We start from the raw sequence: 17,168 nt of genomic DNA, 5'->3' as shown, positions 1-17,168 counted from the left end.
TCCTCTACATCACGAATGAGGAACCTTTTGCAGCCAGAGGGTTGCCCTTCTAAGCCACTGTCATAAGCAAGCCAGCAGTAAATCACACCAGGCAAGTTAGAGTTAACTCTTTATTAGCAAAAACAGGAGTGTCAGGCCTAATGAGCATAGCATGATCTTGCCCCCCAAGAAGCAATCGGAGACTGCACCTGCAAGTCACCAATCTCTCCTCCGCTCTTTTCATGCCTCTCCTGGGTCTGGGAGACCAGTGGGGAGGGGAGTTTGTTGCAGCAGGATGGGGAGACACCTGTGCCTCTTCCCCAGCCAGACTCATCTCTGCCTCTCTGCCTTCCTCCTCTCCTGCCTCAGTTTCTGCCTCTGATTCTGGGCTTCTCTCTGCCACAGACTCTCCCAGCTCACTAATCCCTGTTACCTCCTCAGCTTCCGACACCGCCTCTTCCCAATCTTATCCCTCTGAACCACTCATCATGGTCCCACCACCTCTCCCCGGGCTCTGAGCCTTCTTCCCTGGCTGGTTCTTCCCAACATTCCTCTGTGTCCAACTAGTCTGTGACAGCAACATAGCTGTCAACTGTCCCTTATTTGGCGGGAAAGTCCCCTATCCCAGCGCCATGTCCCACTGCTGTCCCTTATTGATGATGTCCCTTAAATTTCCCGGGTTTCAAAGGAAGCAGCTCCTCTCCTTCCCTTCCTCCATGCCGGCCAGGGAGGAGGGAGGTTCCAACTGTGTTGCCTGGCTGCGTTGCTCACCCAATAAGGAGTCTAAGAACGACTGGGGGGTGGAGCTTGCATGCCTTGTGCCGATCAAGTCGGCCGCGTTGCCTGGGGACTCGCCTTTGCTCAGCGCTTCCCAGCGGAGAGGTGACGGTGGTTTTCCTTGCTGCATCCCTTTTGCCGGGTTGCTGCGCTGTGGGAACCACCGCTTGAGGCTTCGTTTGGCTGCTGGCTGGGCTTTCTGCCTTTGGCTCAGAGGGGCTCAGAAGTTGAACATACCTGTACTTGGAAAATCCCTTATTTTGGCTGCTGATCCCTTATTTTCGGGGCTTCTGGTCCCTTATTTTCAAAACTGTAAGTTGACAGCTATGGACAGCAATCTTCAAAGGCCTACATAACAATAGTGTGTGGAGCAATGAGTGGAAATGTTACAGCAGCCTAGTCAATCATACATGCCTCCCTATCTTCCAACCAGACCAGCAAGCGACATCATCACAGTTCAAGGACATATTCCAGCCAGGCACAAACAAGGCAGGTGCAAAGCAGGGGCAGTGAGGGCTGTTGTCTGAAGAGAAGGGAGTGGCTGGGGAGAGCTCTGAAATTTTATTGGGGGTACCCATGCTTCGAACTCCGAAAGGGATCCAAACATCACTCTTGTTGCTGCTTTAATTACACAGTTCTGTCTAGTTCTGTCCAGATAGTCTCTTTATTATTTTCGTCATCTTCTTGTTGTTATCATATATTCCTTTCTTTGTGATCTCTGATAATCTTCACAAGCGGGTTGAAAACAAACATATCCTGTGTGGATTTTACACTCTCCAAGAGCCATATCACATAAAGGACAGACGCCATTTCCACTCCTCCAAAAAGAACATTCCCACAGTCTGTCCGTTGATTTCCACAGGCCTGCGAAACTGTATCTCCGATAACCATACATTGACATTCCAATGACCATGGTCCTCCTCCCCCTCGTCCTCCTGTGAGCAGGCCTGTCTTAACAAATCTCCATTTGAAACTGTGTCACAAAGCTTTCTTTCCATCAGACGTTCCCGCCAGTCCTCTCTTTGATCAGTAATTTATTTCCACACAGTTCTTAATCTCCTGCTTGTGATTAGTAATTTCCCTCCTCTGGGAAGGAGGATTATTGGGTACTCACATAAGACAAAAAAAGAAAAGTTTTTCCTCCCTCCCCTTTCTGTTTCGCTCCGACATACCGATCTTTTAATGATGAGTCTTCACTTGATTTATTGTCCAGCCCGTCGCTCCACTCACAGAAATCCCATTAATCAGCAATCTTTACTCCCGATCTTCACTTGAAGTATGTGCATTTGCTACTATTTCCAATTATATATTTCGAGCTGATGCAAACTAGTGCGCGATTCAGAGACAGCGTCCGGGAGAGCTGACTCCACCCAAGGGCTTTGTGCCTAGTGCCCTCACCCCATTCTTTCGAATCTGGGGGTGAATTATGGGCACAGCAGGCAAGGCAGTCCCCCCCCCCATTCCCTTGGGGGGGCAAGGGAAGCTGCATACTCCCATAACAGCCTCTTAATTACCTCGTGTGGGTCGGAGAGATGTTATTGTCGGCCATCTTCCAATGCGCCCCCTGGTGGCCCCCGTGGCTGGGGAGAGCTCTGAGGGCCAGGCATCTCTCCATCTCCTGCAACCTTGTCTGTCTTGGTGTCATCCTGTGGCAGGTGTCTCACCGTCCACTCACACAGTGATCAACACAGCCAGCCACAAGATTGTGAAGGTATCCCCCATTCCTGAACGGGGCATGTGGACCGTGACTGTCTCTCCCAGCGGTTCCTACGAGGTGGAAATCGGAGGCAAGAGTTTGCTTGACTTTTCCTACCAGATTATGCAGAAGCACAAAGAGTATGTGCTTCCGGTGCAGGGAAAACCTGTGGAAGGTAAGTTTTCTGGGATGTGAAGCACCCACACTGAGGGCAGAATTATCTGGCGTTGCTGTTGTTTTTTAAAGACTTAAAAAAGCACCTATCCTTTCCCAAGAGTTGTACAGAGAATTACTGAATGTATTTTCTCTCAAAATACAGTGGTACCTCGGGTTAAATACTTAATTCGTTCCAGAGGTCCGTTCTTAACCTGAAACTCTTCTTAACTTGAAGCACCACTTTAGCTAATGGGGCCTCCTGCTGCTGCTGCGCCACCGGAGCACGATTTCTGTTCTCATCCTGAAGCAAAGTTCTTAACCTGAAGCACTATTTCTGGGTTAGCGGAATCTGTAACCTGAAGAGTATGTAACCCGAGGTACCACTGTATACATTTTGATAATGCATTGGAGCCTATCAAGAATTCTGCAAACTAGCTTCTGATCTATACTTTAGTGTTGGAAAAACGCCCTGGGGGTTCCTGCAGGCCCCCAGAACTCTGAGCGTCCTCCGATGTGCTCAACACTGGAAAAGGTATCTCCCTTCTTCTCCAGGGCTGTCCAGCAACATAAATCAAATGATGTATGCACACTATATTTCTAGCGTTACACAGCAAGAAGTGTGAGACATCATAGATCTAATCTACTATTTATTTACACACTATATACAGACAAAGGAGTAATGGCGTCCATTCTCTCCAACTCCAAGAGAACGAAACAGACAGAAATAAACGCAAAAGTACAGTGAAACAGTACCCGCAGCAGAAGAGATAAGATGTTCTTCCTTTCCCAGACTTGTCCCAGACAGGCAACAATCTCATCTGCAGCACGGGCTGCATGAAATACTAACATTTAGTCCAAAAGATGCAGACGATCATCATTTGCTAGATACCGCAGGAGGGGAGAGCGGCTGTCGTGCTCAGGTTCTGCTTGCAAGCTTCCCGTGGGCCTCTGGTTAGCCACTGTGAGAACAGTACAGTGGACCAGGTGGGCCCGTGGCCTGATCCAGGAAGGCTGTTCCTGTGTGCTTCACATTGGACTTCACAAAGGTCAAATTCCTTAATCATCCCTGGTTTGGCACAAGGGCCTTTCCCATCACCTTCCAACTGAAGATAATAATACAGTGGTGCCCCGCAAGACGAATGCCTCGCAAGACGGAAAACTCGCTAGACGAAAGAGTTTTCCGTTTTGGAGGTGCTTCGCAAAACGAATCTCCTATGGGCTTGCTTCGCAAGACAACAATGCCTTGCGAGTTCCTGCTGTTTTTTTTCCTCCCCCCCCCCTTTTCTAAGCCGCTAAGCCGCTTATCAGCTGATCCGATCAGCAGATAAGCCGCTAAAAGCCTCTATCTAATAGCGCTAATCCGCTAATCCGTCAATGGGCTTGCTTCGCAAGATAAAAAAACGCTAGACGAAGAGAATCACAGAACGGATTCTTTTCGTCTTGCGAGGCACCACTGTAACAACAACAACAACAACAACAAATTTTTTTTTATACCCCGCCCTCCCCAGCCAAGACCGGGCTCAGGGTGGCTAACAACCAATAATAAAAACAAGTTGATTAAAATACAATTTAAAAGATTAAGATACAACATTAAAACATTAGGATGCAGCCTCTTCACAGGAGGAGAAAGGAAAAAGAAAGAGGGGGAGGGAATCAAACTGATTCTAAGCCAAAGGCCAGGCGGAACAACTCTGTCTTACAGGCCCTGCGGAAAGAGATCAGATCCCGCAGTGCCCTGGTCTCAGGAGACAGAGTGTTCCTGAGTGTTGAGAAGGCCCTGGCTCTGGTTGAGGCTAATATAACTTCCTTAGGGCCTGGGACCTCTAGGGTGTTGCTATATATGGACCTTAAGGTCCTCCGTGAGGCATACCAGGAGAGGCGGTCCCGTAGGTACAAGGGTCCTAGGCCGTGAAGGGCTTTAAAGGTCAAAACCAGCACCTTAAACCTGACCCTGTACTCCACCAGGAGCCAATGTAGTTGGAAAAGCAATGATGCCAGGGATGAATCCTTCTGTATTCGAGGCAGAACATCTACCACTGAGCTGTGGCCTTTTCTACTTTCATTCAGTTGACAAAAGCTTCTGAGCCTGATCACCTGCTATCTTGGTCTTACTCGCCACAGGTGACCAGCCAAGAGGGTAGTCTAAAATCTCTGCTGTTGCTGCACATGAAGCTACAACAGAAATGAAGTACAAACCAACCACACATTATATCCAGTAAAGAAAATTCTGCTTTCCAGACTGTGAAAAATACAGTGGTACCTCAGGTTACAGACACTCCAGGTTACAGACTCTGCTAACCCAGAAATAGTACCTCAGGTTAAGAACTTTACCTCAGGATGAGAACAGAAATCGTGCGGCGGCAGTGGAAGGCCCCATTAGCTAAAGTGGTACCTCAGGTTAAGAACAGTTTCAGGTTAAGAACGGACCTCCAGAATGAATTAAATTCTTAACCTGAAGTACCACTGTACCCCAATTAGCTCAGGATGCAACTATATGTCCCAAGAGGGGAAACCCAGCCAGTGTGGTGTAGTGGTTAAGAGCAGTAGTCTCGTAATCTGGGGAACCGGGTTCGCTTCCCCGCTCCTCCACATGCAGCTGCTGGGTGACCTTGGGCTAGTCACACTTCTCTGAAGTCTCTCAGCCCCACTCACCTCACAGAGTGTTTGTTGTGGGGGAGGAAGGGAAAGGAGAATGTTAGCCGCTTTGAGACTCCTTCGGGTAGTGATAAAGCGGGATATCAAATCCAAACTCAGTGGGGACACTGCATTGATAGCGGAGGAAGAAAGACCAGAGAATCTCCAGTGAAACTAAACTGACTTTCTGCATTTTTGTTGCAGGCTCAAATTACACTGTGTCCCTGAGGCTGATGGAAGATACTAAAGGTGCTAGGATCCAGCGCCTGGTCCCTATCTCTGGATCAGGGAAGCCCATAGATTCCATCACTCTGAAACAAGCCTTTGATGCCCTTGAAAGCCCCTGGGCGATTGCCCACGTTTCCTTAGATAACCCAGTAAGTTCTCTCTCCCATGTTTTTAGCTAAAGCAGGGATCTCCAGCCCAGAGTCTGATCACAGCCCTCCAGGCCTGAAGTTCTTTGCCTAGGCAACACTGCTACAGACACTGGCAGGAGCGCTGACTTGGGCTCCAGGTTATGGGCGCCCAATGGTGCCCATGACATAACATGACATCATGATGTCGTGACGCCATGTTGCATCGGCAGCGTGGCGATGCTTCCAGGGCCTCATTTCCGAGACCACTCACACCACTTCCGGTTTCTACCACATTCGGAGGGTCTCAGATGTCGCTTCTGAGACATTGCCAGGTCTCGGAGGCCACGTCCCGGGCCTTGCAAGACCTCCAACGTGACTTCCGGTTTCTACCAGAAGTCGTGTTCCGAGGCTTTGCAGGGCTTCGGACGTCATCTGGGAGGTTGTGTCGGGGTCTGACACGACTTCCAGTAGAAACTGGAAGTCGTGTTGGAGTCCCGCATTGTGGGCACCCACCCAGAAAAAATTCTGGGTGCCCTGGCACCCAGGGCTCCCTAGAGCTGGCACCTATGGACACTGAAATTTGACAGTTGGAAGGTTCAGTTCTCAGCAACCCTGTAATCATTAGCTGTGAGGATATGTGACTGTCTTGAAATGTTTTAAGATGTCTTTGAGACAAGGCGGTGTAATGGTTAAAGCGTTGGACTAGGACCTGGGGGACCAGGGTTCATGATCCCTGCTCAGCTGTGAAACTCATGGGGTGACCTGGAGCATTCTCTCTCAACCTAATTTACCTCACAGGGATGTTGTGAGGGTAAAATAGGATAGGTGATTGATTTGCTTTTTCTTATTTATTTTCTGCCATTTCCTGCTCTGGGCTTCTTTGGAAGTAAGGGCAGGACAGAAATGTAACAGACGGATAAATACATGAACTAGCCTGCTACCCTCAGGGGCAGTGCAGGACACTGTTCTGTGGCCTGTGTTGAAGTAAGTTTTACCTGCCAATCTGTTGGGCTTTTCTATATGGAGGGAGTCACCGTCTTGCCCTTTGCCTCAAGAAGCAAAATGTATTGGGCCACCCCTTCCTGGACTCCAATCCGTTCCATTACTGAGAGGGAGTGGGGGCCAAGGAGAAGCAGTTGCTCCTCCTCCTCCTTGCTCCTGACACTTGCTCACTTCAGAAGTTCCCAGGCCGCAGCAGGTTCAGACTATGGCAACATGACAACCGGCCTTTTCTGTGGTGGCCCCCTGCCTGTTGAATGCTCTCCCCAGAGAGCCTTGCCTGGCACCTTCATTACATACCGTATTTTTCGCTCGATAACACGCACCTAACCATAACACGCACATAGTTTTTAGAGGAGGAAAACAAGAAAAAAAATTCTGAATGAAACAGTGGATGTATCATTTTTGTGGTTCATGCTGTGGCCACAGACATGTGATCTGATGGTGAGTTTGGGGTAGCCCAGTGCAAAAATTCTGAGGATCCATGTGGCTCCATGCTTTGTAACCACGTTTTTGCACCATTGCAGCCCCAGGCAACAGTGGGTGCGTGATTTTTTTGGTGCAGGCTGTAGCCATGGACATGCTATGTGATCTGATGGTGAATTTGGGGTGACCCAATGCAAAGATCCTGAGGATCCATGTGGATCCGTGCTTTGTAACCACGTTTTTGCACCATTGCAGCCCTGTTTTTGCATCAGATCATTGCTATGTGATCTGATGGTGAATTTGGGGTGACCCAATGCAAAGATCCTGAGGATCCATATGGATCTGTGCTTTGTAACCACGTTTTAAGTGGGGAGGGAAGGAAAAACATAGAAGGGACAAGGAGCACGAGAGGGGTGTGCGGAGAAGCAGCTGGCTAAGAATGCAGGAGAGGGGTTTAACGGGAGGGAGGAAAGGAAGGCAAAAGTCCCCACCCACCCACCCAAGCTAGCCCTCTCTCTCTCTGTCTCTCTCTTCTCTCTCTCTCTCTCTCCCCCACCTGCATGTTTTCCGGCTGCCTGGAATGCTTCCCTGGACGCAGCAGCAGCAGCACCGGAGCACGGAGAGGAATTAGAAGGAAGGACGCGATCCTTTCCTTTCCCCTCTGCTTGCCAGGAGGGGAGGGGTTGCCTGGAGGGGAGGGGATTTGCCTGCTCTTTGTTCCGTTTGAGCAAACAGCAACCGAAACAGAACAGGGTAGGCAGTAAGACCCTGAGGCAGAATGCAGGAAAGCAGCAGCTTCCTCTTTTCAGGTTTCCCTCCTCGCGTGTGCCTGATTTTTGCCCCTGCGCTCGGGACAGTCGGCTCCAGGGATCACACATTCGCTCAGTAACACACACAGACATTTCCCCTTACTTTTTAGGAGAAAAAAATCTGCGTGTTATAGAGGGGGAAATACGGTATCTTCAGGCACCAGGCAAAAACATTCTTCTTTACACAGGCCTTTAGCCATTAAACAATCTATGCCCTGTTAAAGCCGAGAGGATGGTTGTTATTATAAATATTTTACAATTATGCTGTCTGTTATTATTCTTGATGCTCCATAAAATGGGTTCTTTTTAAAATATTTTGCTTATGGTTTTCAGGTTTATACACTTCAATAACTGTTCAGCCATTTTAACATTCCAAAACTTGACTTCCTTCCCCCTCTTTCTGTGGTTCCTTAAATTTATTTTTTAATATTTTCTGCATATCCAACTTAATTTGTTCATTTATTCATCTCCTCAAAATGCATACTCTTATAAAACCACAGGTTATTATTTTGCCAATGTTCTTAACTGTTTACAATTTGTTTGCAAATATTCAATAAACCATTTCCGTTCTATAAAAATGGGTTCTCTAATGTTGCACACCACCCTGGGATCTTTTGACAAAGGGTGGTATATAAATTGAATTCATCATCATCATCATCAGAGAAAAGCAGGAATGGGAGAACCCTCCAGATGCTACCGGACTACAACTCCCATCAGCCCCAGCCAACATGGCTCCAAAGTCAAGGGTGAGGCGAGATGTAGTCCAAGAACTTCTGGAAGGCCACAGATTCCACAGCTGTGCTGTAAAAAATCAATAGCAATTGTTCTTTCTCCATTATCTTTTAGACTACCCTGCTGACTGTGGAAGGCCTGTCTCCAGGGAACCTTCCCTTTTCACGAGTCACCAGCTATCCCATCAGCACAGAGTCCGTGCAGATTGTGCCCCTGCCAAACCAAGAGAGTGAGTGTGGTTCTCTCCCCCTTTCCCATTGCGATGGAACAAGCCAGCAGCAGATAGAATGTGGTAACACTGGAGAAGCATCACAGGACCTATAATGTAGCAGAATAGATCCAAAGCAATCTGCAACATGCACACCCCCCAGGTGCTTCCTCGCAGCAGCTACTACCGGTGGTGGTGTTTCCTTGCCGCAACCAACACCCAAATGCTGATAGCTGTCTATATTACTATTGCAGATATTAATATTGCACAGAGTTGAAGCAGTAGGATGCATACAAACTGACTCCTCTTTGAATAAAAATGGTCCAGGCCCATAAATATGATTCAGAAGCTTTACTAAACAGAACTTGCTTCAAAATAAACAAAATAACAAATAACGATACATTCAGATTAGTTGTATAATATCATGTGCACGTCCAGCATAGGTTCCACCTTCTTAAAAAAAATGAAATAATTCCAAACAGACCTAAAACCAGAAGTCTGTCTCTCACCACACAGACTCCATTAGCCTGGAGCTGTTTTCTCTTCGGGAGACCACATCTTTTGTTCTCTGTGGCTTCCAGAGAAAAACTCAATGGCCAACTCCCCAAAGTGGCGATTTGCAACTGAATACCTCTCTCACATGACCTAAAGTTAAACACCAAGTGAGAGCTAACAGAGAACATCAACAGTTAATTATTAACCCATCTAGGCTCTCAGAGAGCTCTTCTTAACTTCAATATTGCCCAATGGAATTTTCCAGTTAAACCTTCAGCTATATACATATAGGCATTTTCCATTTCAATGTCAATTACACCATTATACTTTACAATTACGAGCATGTCTTCCTATTTCTCCAGATGCAATGTTGCCTGGTGAGAGCCTGGAGGTCTCTGTCATGGTGGTGAACAGTGGGCAAGCGGCTTCATTCTCTTTTGAAGTCTGGGATGACCAGGGTCTCCTGAGCAGCTTTACACCACCCAAAAAATTCCTAAACCCAGGAGAGAGCGTCCTACTCAACGCAACCTTCACAGCAGCTTTAGGGAGTGACAGCTTTACCTCCAGGTAGGATGGCATTGCCCAAATGGTAGGAATGAAAGTCTTGAGTGGTCTGGGAGATGATAGGAGTGTACATCTGGATTGAGGAGAGAGAGGAGGTGTCAGGTTTGGAGGGTTCTCTGGGTAGGTAGCAGCCCTCGGAAGACTTGGAATTACTTCACTTGGTACTGATTATAAGCTGCCTTATACTAGGGTTGCCATATATCAAAGTGAAAATTCGGACACAAAAGTTGTTGAGTTTGCTTTGAGGGGGCAAGTTTTTATGAATATGTCTTGCTCCAGGAGGTAACTGCTGTTGATAGGGAGGAGGGAAATCTCTATTTTAGCAGTGGATCCCCCCTTTTTTATTGATAGTCTGTCCCAGTGCTGTTCTCTGAACCTCTGAAAACCACAGGTACAACAATCAGTGCAGGGCTGCACATCATTTTGAACCTCTGAAAACCAGCAGCATGGGGCTGTTTGCAAAAGGGCTTTCAAACAGCCCTGCACTGCACTTTGAAGTCCCAACAATCGGTGCTTCAAAGCGCAGCATCACCTGAACAGCACAATTACATCAAGTGATAGGTGGGAGGCCCCACCCACCTGTCCAATTTGGCCCACCAGGGTGGGGAGATAAGGAGATAAGGCCCACCAGCCAGAAAAGGTTTGCCAACCCTTATCTACATGAATATTGTCTACACCAGGAGTTCCCAAACTGGCCTGTGGATCACAAGTTGCTTCATTCATCTGTTCCGTGGAATGTCCACATTAAATATACATATTGATTTCTAATTGTGTTCTTAATGCCCCTTTTCCTTCTAACATTGTATTTTATTGTATTACAATATAAAAAATAAAATAAGCAATAGAAATACAATGAAAAAGCATCTAGCACATCCCATTTCAATTGCTACAGGAGGCAGAAAAATCATTAAGTGGTCCACCAACATCATCACAATTTTAAAGTGGTAAATGTACAGAAATGTTCTGGGAGCCACTAGTCTACATTAAAGCTCTTGAAGGTTTCAGACAGTGCACATTCACAGCCCTAAGAAGGGGGAGCAGAGGAAGATGGTACCAAGACTCCAATGTTTTCTGAGCGAAGAATTAGGAATTGGTGGATCCAGATGACATACTAGTAGGATACGATGATACAGCACAGCTAAACTGGATTGCTGAGGGCAACAAAGTATAGATGCTAGACTGTCCCTTCTCATTTATTACCCCCCCCCCCCCGATATAAACAGTTCATAATCACTGGATGTTCTTTCAGCACTGCAACGTTCACAGCTCAAAGCTCGGCAGCTCAAAACTACTTGAAACTGCCCATCATGGTTGTTCCTGAAACTGCCCTGGTGAGTTTTCACTCCACATTGATTTTTCATGGCCACTGCTAATATCCATATATGTACTGAATCCCAACTGAAGAAACACTCCATTAATCACTGTGTCATCAGTGTGGTGTAGTGGTTAAGAGCAGTAGACTCGTAATCTGGTGAACCGGGTTCGCTTCCCCGCTCCTCCATGTGCAGCTGTGGGGTGACCTTGGGCCAGTCACACTTCTCTGAAGTCTCTCAGCCCCACTCACCTCACAGAGTGTTTGTTGTGGGGGGGGGAGGAGATTGTTAGCCACTTTGAGACTCCTTAGGGTAGTGATAAAGCGGGATATCAAACCCAAACTCTTCCTCTTCTTAACGTTATCTGTTCATTCTCTACTAGGCCCCGTTCATGGTGCTAGTTTATCTGAACTCTATCACACAATTCTTCGCTCAAAAAAGTATTTAATGTATATTTGGCGATGAGGTATGTTTAGAAATGAATGCATGGAGATAAAACATAGATGAAGACCTATGTATTTCAGTACAAATTACCATTGTTGTTTGGAAAACCCTTCGTGTGGAAATTGGGCTTGGCAGACTGATGAATGAACAGCATGTGAAACTGACGAAAACGGACTGACTCTCAAGCTCAGGGTAGCCCTTCTGATGATGTGGGCTACAATTCCCATCACCCACAGCCAGCATGGCCAAAAGTGAGGAGTTATGGGAGCTGCAGTCTAAAATATCTGGAGAATACCATGCTGGATAAAATTAAGCACCTGCCCTAGTTGATGGTGGCATTTACTGGTGGATAAAGGTAAAGGGACTCCTGACCATTAGGTCCAGTCGTGGCCGACTCTGGGGTTGCGGCGCTCATCTCGCTTTACTGGCCGAGGGAGCCAGCGTACAGCTTCCGGGTCATGTGGCCAGCATGACTAAGCCGCTTCTGGCGAACCAAAGCAGCGCACGGAAACGCCGTTTACCTTCCCGCCAGAGCGGTACCTATTTATCTACTTGCACTCTGACGTTCTTTCGAACTGCTAGGTTGGCAGGAGCAGGGACGAAGCAATGGGAGCTCACCCTGTCGCGGGGATTTGAACCGCTGACCTTCTGATTGGCAAGTCCTAGGCTCTGTGGTTTAACCCACAGCGCCACCCGCGTCCCTTACTGGTGGATACTCTTTGGTATTTACCAACCAACATGTTCTCTACCCAAACAGGAAACAGACCAGATCTCACCATTCCACATCCTCCTAGACTTTAACATGCCTTGTGCAGGCAGCATTCAGCACAGACCTACCTGCTCTCAGCGCCTTTGGTACATGAGCTTTGCTGCTAAGGATGCTCAAAGTGCTGTCACTGTCCGTGCCACACCAGAGGGATCTCAACTATCTTGCAACCCACAGGGGGCTGGTGGCAGCAAGGAGGTCATTTGTCACTATCGGTATGTATGTCCATGGGGCTCCTCCTGATGACCTGTTAATGCAACATTTCCCATCCTGATTCACTTTGATGTTAGATTATTGAGCCTTTACATATTTGCATCGAAGGAGGAGGCCCCATTCCTGTTCCCTGAGGATAAAGGTAAAGGTAAAGGGACCCCTGACCATTAGGTCCAGTCGTGGCCAACTCTGGGGTTGAGGTGCTCATCTCGCTTTATTGGCCGAGGGAGCCGGCGTACAGCTTCCGGGTCATGGGGCCAGCATGACTAAGCCGCTTCTGACAAACCAGAGCAGCGCACGGAAACGCCGTTTACCTTCCCGCATGTGTGGTACCTATTTATCTACTTGCACTTTGACGTGCTTTCAAACTGCTAGGTTCGCAGGAGCAGGGACCAAGCAACGGGAGCTCACCCCTTCACGGGGATTCAAACCGCTGACCTTCTGATCGGCAAGTCCTAGGCTCTGTGGTTGAACCCACAGTGATACCTTCAGTTTACTTCCTACGCAGATAACCCCCAAATGAAGGGGAAGGGGGGGACCAAACAAGCCACTTGCAGAACGTTTTATGTGAAAAAGCTTTTCTGCTTATGTAGTGTCAGAGAGCACACACCTTAAAGCAGGGTCCTAGAGACCAGGGAGTGATTCTCTGGTCCTCCTACTAACAGGGCTGATGGTGAGGAACAGGGACAGAAGACAACTGGATGTGAGGTCCCGGCACTCCAGACCATAATCAGGTGGTCTCCTTACCCAATTACGCACTAGTGTCTTAAAAGGCAGGGCCTTTTAAGTATTGACTCCCTGCTAATGGAATGCCCTCCCCTGAAGAAGTCACCTGGCTCCAGCACTGCCAGCCTTTAGGTGCCAGGTACAAACAGGCTTTTGGATCTCAATTTAAGCATGATGTGGTGTGAAACTGGCCTCATTCGGTGTTTGCTTTTTAGTGGAGAGAGACTCAAGGCTCATCCACGCTTAACACTTGCCCCATGATTTCTAGGCACGAGTCTGAGAGGTTGTTCTCTCGTCCCCCGACTTTCCCCAGGAAAACCTGCTGTTTACTGCTGAATCGGAACAATCATCAGTCAGGTTTTCTGCGGAGAAACAGAAGAGTGGCTGAGCCTTCATTCCATCAATTCTTTCTCCCTTTTATTATTCTCAGAGTTTATTCTGTGTTGCAGAATTTTAAGCATTTGGGGAATTTGTTCTGCATTTTACCATTTTCTAAGTTGCTTTGGGATATTTTGTAAAAAAACAATGAATGGATAATAATAATAATAATAATAATAATAATAATAATAATAATAATGGCACAATCTTCCGCTGTCTCCCAAGACAGATGGATGCAAACAACAAACCAGTGACCCCAGTTTGTTCTCATGGGAAGCTACCAGAGGTTCAACCCATGACAGGAACAACTACTGGCCATGATTCCCATCATATGTGAACACAACAAAATCAGCACCGAAGACAATCTACATACGCAGTTCTTTTTCTTAGGTTGTCAGATGTCGAAGAAGTGCAACAGATCTCTAGCTGTCCAACAGCGCCCTCTTGAGCTTAATTTGGGGAAACTGAACAGCAATGATACATACAGAGGTACCTCTGGTTACGAACTTAATTCGTTCCGGAGGTCTGTTCTTAACCTGAAACTGTTCTTAACCTAAGGCTTAACCTTTAATTAAGGGGGCCTCCCGCTGCCACCACACCGCCAGCGCACAATTTCTCTTCTCATCCTGAGGTAAAGTTCTTAACCCTACTTCCGGGTCAGCGGAGTCTGTAACCTGAAGTGTTTGTAACCCGAGGTACCACTGTATTGAGAATTGTCCTGTTATCCCCAAAGCTCGTTGGGAGAGGGGTGAGATTTTCTCCCTCCAGTTGTTCCCAGGGCTCCAACCTCTTATTTCCCCCTATGCGAGGTTAACAGAGAGAGAGAGACAGTGTGGTGTAGTGGTTAAGAGCGGTAGACTCGTGATCTGGTGAACTGGGTTTGCTTCCCCGCTCCTCCACATGCAGCTGCTGGGTGACCTTGGGCCAGTCACACTTCTCTCAAGTCTCTCAGCCCCACTCACCTCACAGAGTGCTTGTTGTGGGGGAGGAAGGGAAAGGAGAATGTGAGCCGCTTTGAGACTCCTTCGGGTAGTGATAAAGCGGGATATCAAATCCAAACTCCTCTTCTTCTATCAATTCACTTCCAGTCGCAGAGTGTATACAGCTATCACATTCCTCCCACAATCACAAATTTTCCTCCCAACCCATATAAACTGAAGAAGCTTTTTGGGGGGAGGGGGTGCTTTCAAAGCTAAATGCAGCTGTGCAGATGTAGATTGAAAAGCAAGGGTCCAACCCACCCCCCCAAATGGAGGTGGTCCAGGCAGAGGACAGAATGGCAGCTCAAACTCCCTCTCCCCCCCCCCCAGTTCACTCCCTCCCACCCAAGACTAGAGAGAGGGGAGGGAGAGAAGGGAGGGTGTCCAATTGGTTCTGCAGAAGAGTAAAAATATCTGGAGACTGGTTCACATGGGGGGGGTGAGGTATAAAAGAGAGAGAGAGAGAGAGAGAGAGACTAGTTCACATGGAAATCCAGTGAAAGAACAAAGTGTTCAGTAAAAAATAAATAAACCAAAAGAAGTCCTCATAAAAGTAACCACATGCCCCTGCTGCGAACTAATGTTTTATTCTGTAATATGTTCTTGACACAATTATAACTTTGTCCTCCTTTTTAGGTCCAATTGCTGCACTCCTTATGCAGAGGTTCTGATCGGTGATGAAAACGGAAACACAGATGCTTTAACTGTAGACTGCAGACAGACACATCCTGCAGCAGCCTAGAAAAACGGACAACACTCCCAGGCCCCCTACTCCCCCCTTTTCGCAACCCCCTTTGTACCCCCATTTTCACCTTCACCTCGTTTTTCCCTCCCTCCCACCTTTCCGCCCTGCTTTTTGCAACTCTCCCTTGCACACACACACATTCCCCGTTTCCATCCTCGCCCACCTCCCATTCTGCAACACACACACACACACACACCACAATCATAAACGCTACTGTGCCTTTGAGACAAACAGACAAACAGAAATAGTACCTCGGGTTAAGAACAGGTCTGCTTAGAGAAGGTTAAGTTCGGCTGGTGGGTGTTGTACATATACGGGTGTTTGCTTGTTAATAATGTTATGTACTGAAGTTCTCACCCTGGGCCAGCAGGGGGATACTGTAGATAGTTATGCAAATGAAGGATCGAAAGTGACGTTCAGTGATTGGATAGTTTTAGAAAGTTGCTACAGTAACGTTGTACTGGAGCTCTATATAAGCAGGCTGACTGAGCCCTTCAGTCAGTTCTGTTCTGGCCTCTGAATAGACTGGAGCTGTTTGAGGAATTGCTGTGTCGTCTGATATGTTCACCCACAACTTAACAAATAAAATACCTCTTCTAAACGACTACATTGAATCTGGAACTTCATGCTGAAGGCAATACATAGCGCCAGGAGTAAAATGCATTGCATGGAGGTACTGTGGGGTATTTAAGGGCCCTGCGTCCATCATCTCCCTCACACAAGGCAGCTAAGGAAAGGAAGAGAGAGACATTTTGAGTATAGCAAGAAGGGAGGAACAATGAAAGGGCAGGATCGTGGCTGTTAGTACAGTCAAACCTTGGTTGTCAAACATAATCCGTTCAGCTTCCAAAATGTTCGACAACCAAGACATGGCTTCCAATTGGCCACAGGAGCTTCCTGCACTCAAGCAGAAGCAGCGTTGGATGTTCAGTTTTCAAAAAGCATTCAAAAATCAGAGCATTTTTTTCGGGTTTTCGGCGTTCGGGAACTGAAATGTTCCAAAACTGAGGCATTTGGGATCCGAGATTTGACTGTACAGTGGTATCTCGGGTTACAGACACTTCAGGTTACAGATGCTTCAGGTTACAGACTCCGCTAACCCAGAAATAGTACCTCGGGTTAAGAACTTTGCTTCAGGATGAGAACAGAAATCACATGGCAGCGGTGCGGCAGCAGCGGGAGGCGCCATTAGCTAAAGTGGTGCTTCAGGTTAAGAACAGTTTCAGGTTAAAAACGGACCTCCGGAACGAATCAAGTTCTTAACTTGAGGTACCACTGTAGTAGTTTTCTTAAATCTCTGTTGTTGTTTAAAACCGTGGTTTTTCCTCTCAGTTCCCCTCCATCACTGCTTTATTCAAACTTCTGCCATTGTTTTAAACCACCATTTTTTCCCTCTCAGAGTCTCACCTTTTTTGCTCCCACAGCCACAATCTGCCTTTACTTTAGGGGCTTATCCACCCTTACCTTTTGCTCTACTCTTTCCAGGCAATCTTTCCCCACAAAAACCCGCTCTTTAAAGCTGAATCAGAGCAAATGTCAGTTCGGGTTTTCCGTGGATTGACATTTGCTCAAATTGAGCTTTAAGGAATGGGTTTTCGGGAGCTTTAAAGAACGGGTTTCCGTGAGGAGAGCGCCAGAGAAAAGGCCGAGACACTTGGACATGGAGCTTTAAATCATTGGCCATGCCTGGAAAGAGCAGAGAAAAATAAGTGCGGATAAGCCCTTCTCCGCTACACCGCCCTGACTTCATGCAAAACCAGGATTGTGATGAG

At 47.3% G+C, this 17,168-nt stretch overlaps 1 protein-coding gene across 1 annotated transcript in view; it reads left to right on the top strand.

Annotated features, from left to right (window-relative positions):
• The window catches only part of LOC310701124 (von Willebrand factor A domain-containing protein 7-like), a 44,790-nt gene extending 28,790 nt beyond the window's left edge, over positions 1–16,000 (top strand). The window contains exons 11-17 of the mRNA XM_083491436.1: positions 2,412–2,627; positions 5,447–5,619; positions 8,679–8,793; positions 9,630–9,834; positions 11,081–11,162; positions 12,346–12,569; positions 15,288–16,000. Of these exons, the coding sequence (XP_083347562.1) occupies positions 2,412–2,627; positions 5,447–5,619; positions 8,679–8,793; positions 9,630–9,834; positions 11,081–11,162; positions 12,346–12,569; positions 15,288–15,393 (1,121 nt within the window). The 3' untranslated portion in view covers positions 15,394–16,000. The remainder of the gene's footprint in view (positions 1–2,411; positions 2,628–5,446; positions 5,620–8,678; positions 8,794–9,629; positions 9,835–11,080; positions 11,163–12,345; positions 12,570–15,287) is intronic.
• The last annotated feature ends 1,168 nt before the right edge of the window (positions 16,001–17,168 follow it).

The sequence above is a fragment of the Podarcis liolepis genome (assembly GCF_965112155.1).
Source record: "Podarcis liolepis genome assembly, chromosome: 2".
Taxonomy (NCBI): domain Eukaryota; kingdom Metazoa; phylum Chordata; class Lepidosauria; order Squamata; family Lacertidae; genus Podarcis; species Podarcis liolepis.
The sequence above is the reverse complement of the archived record's forward strand: the minus strand, read 5'-3'. Positions and strand labels throughout refer to the sequence as shown.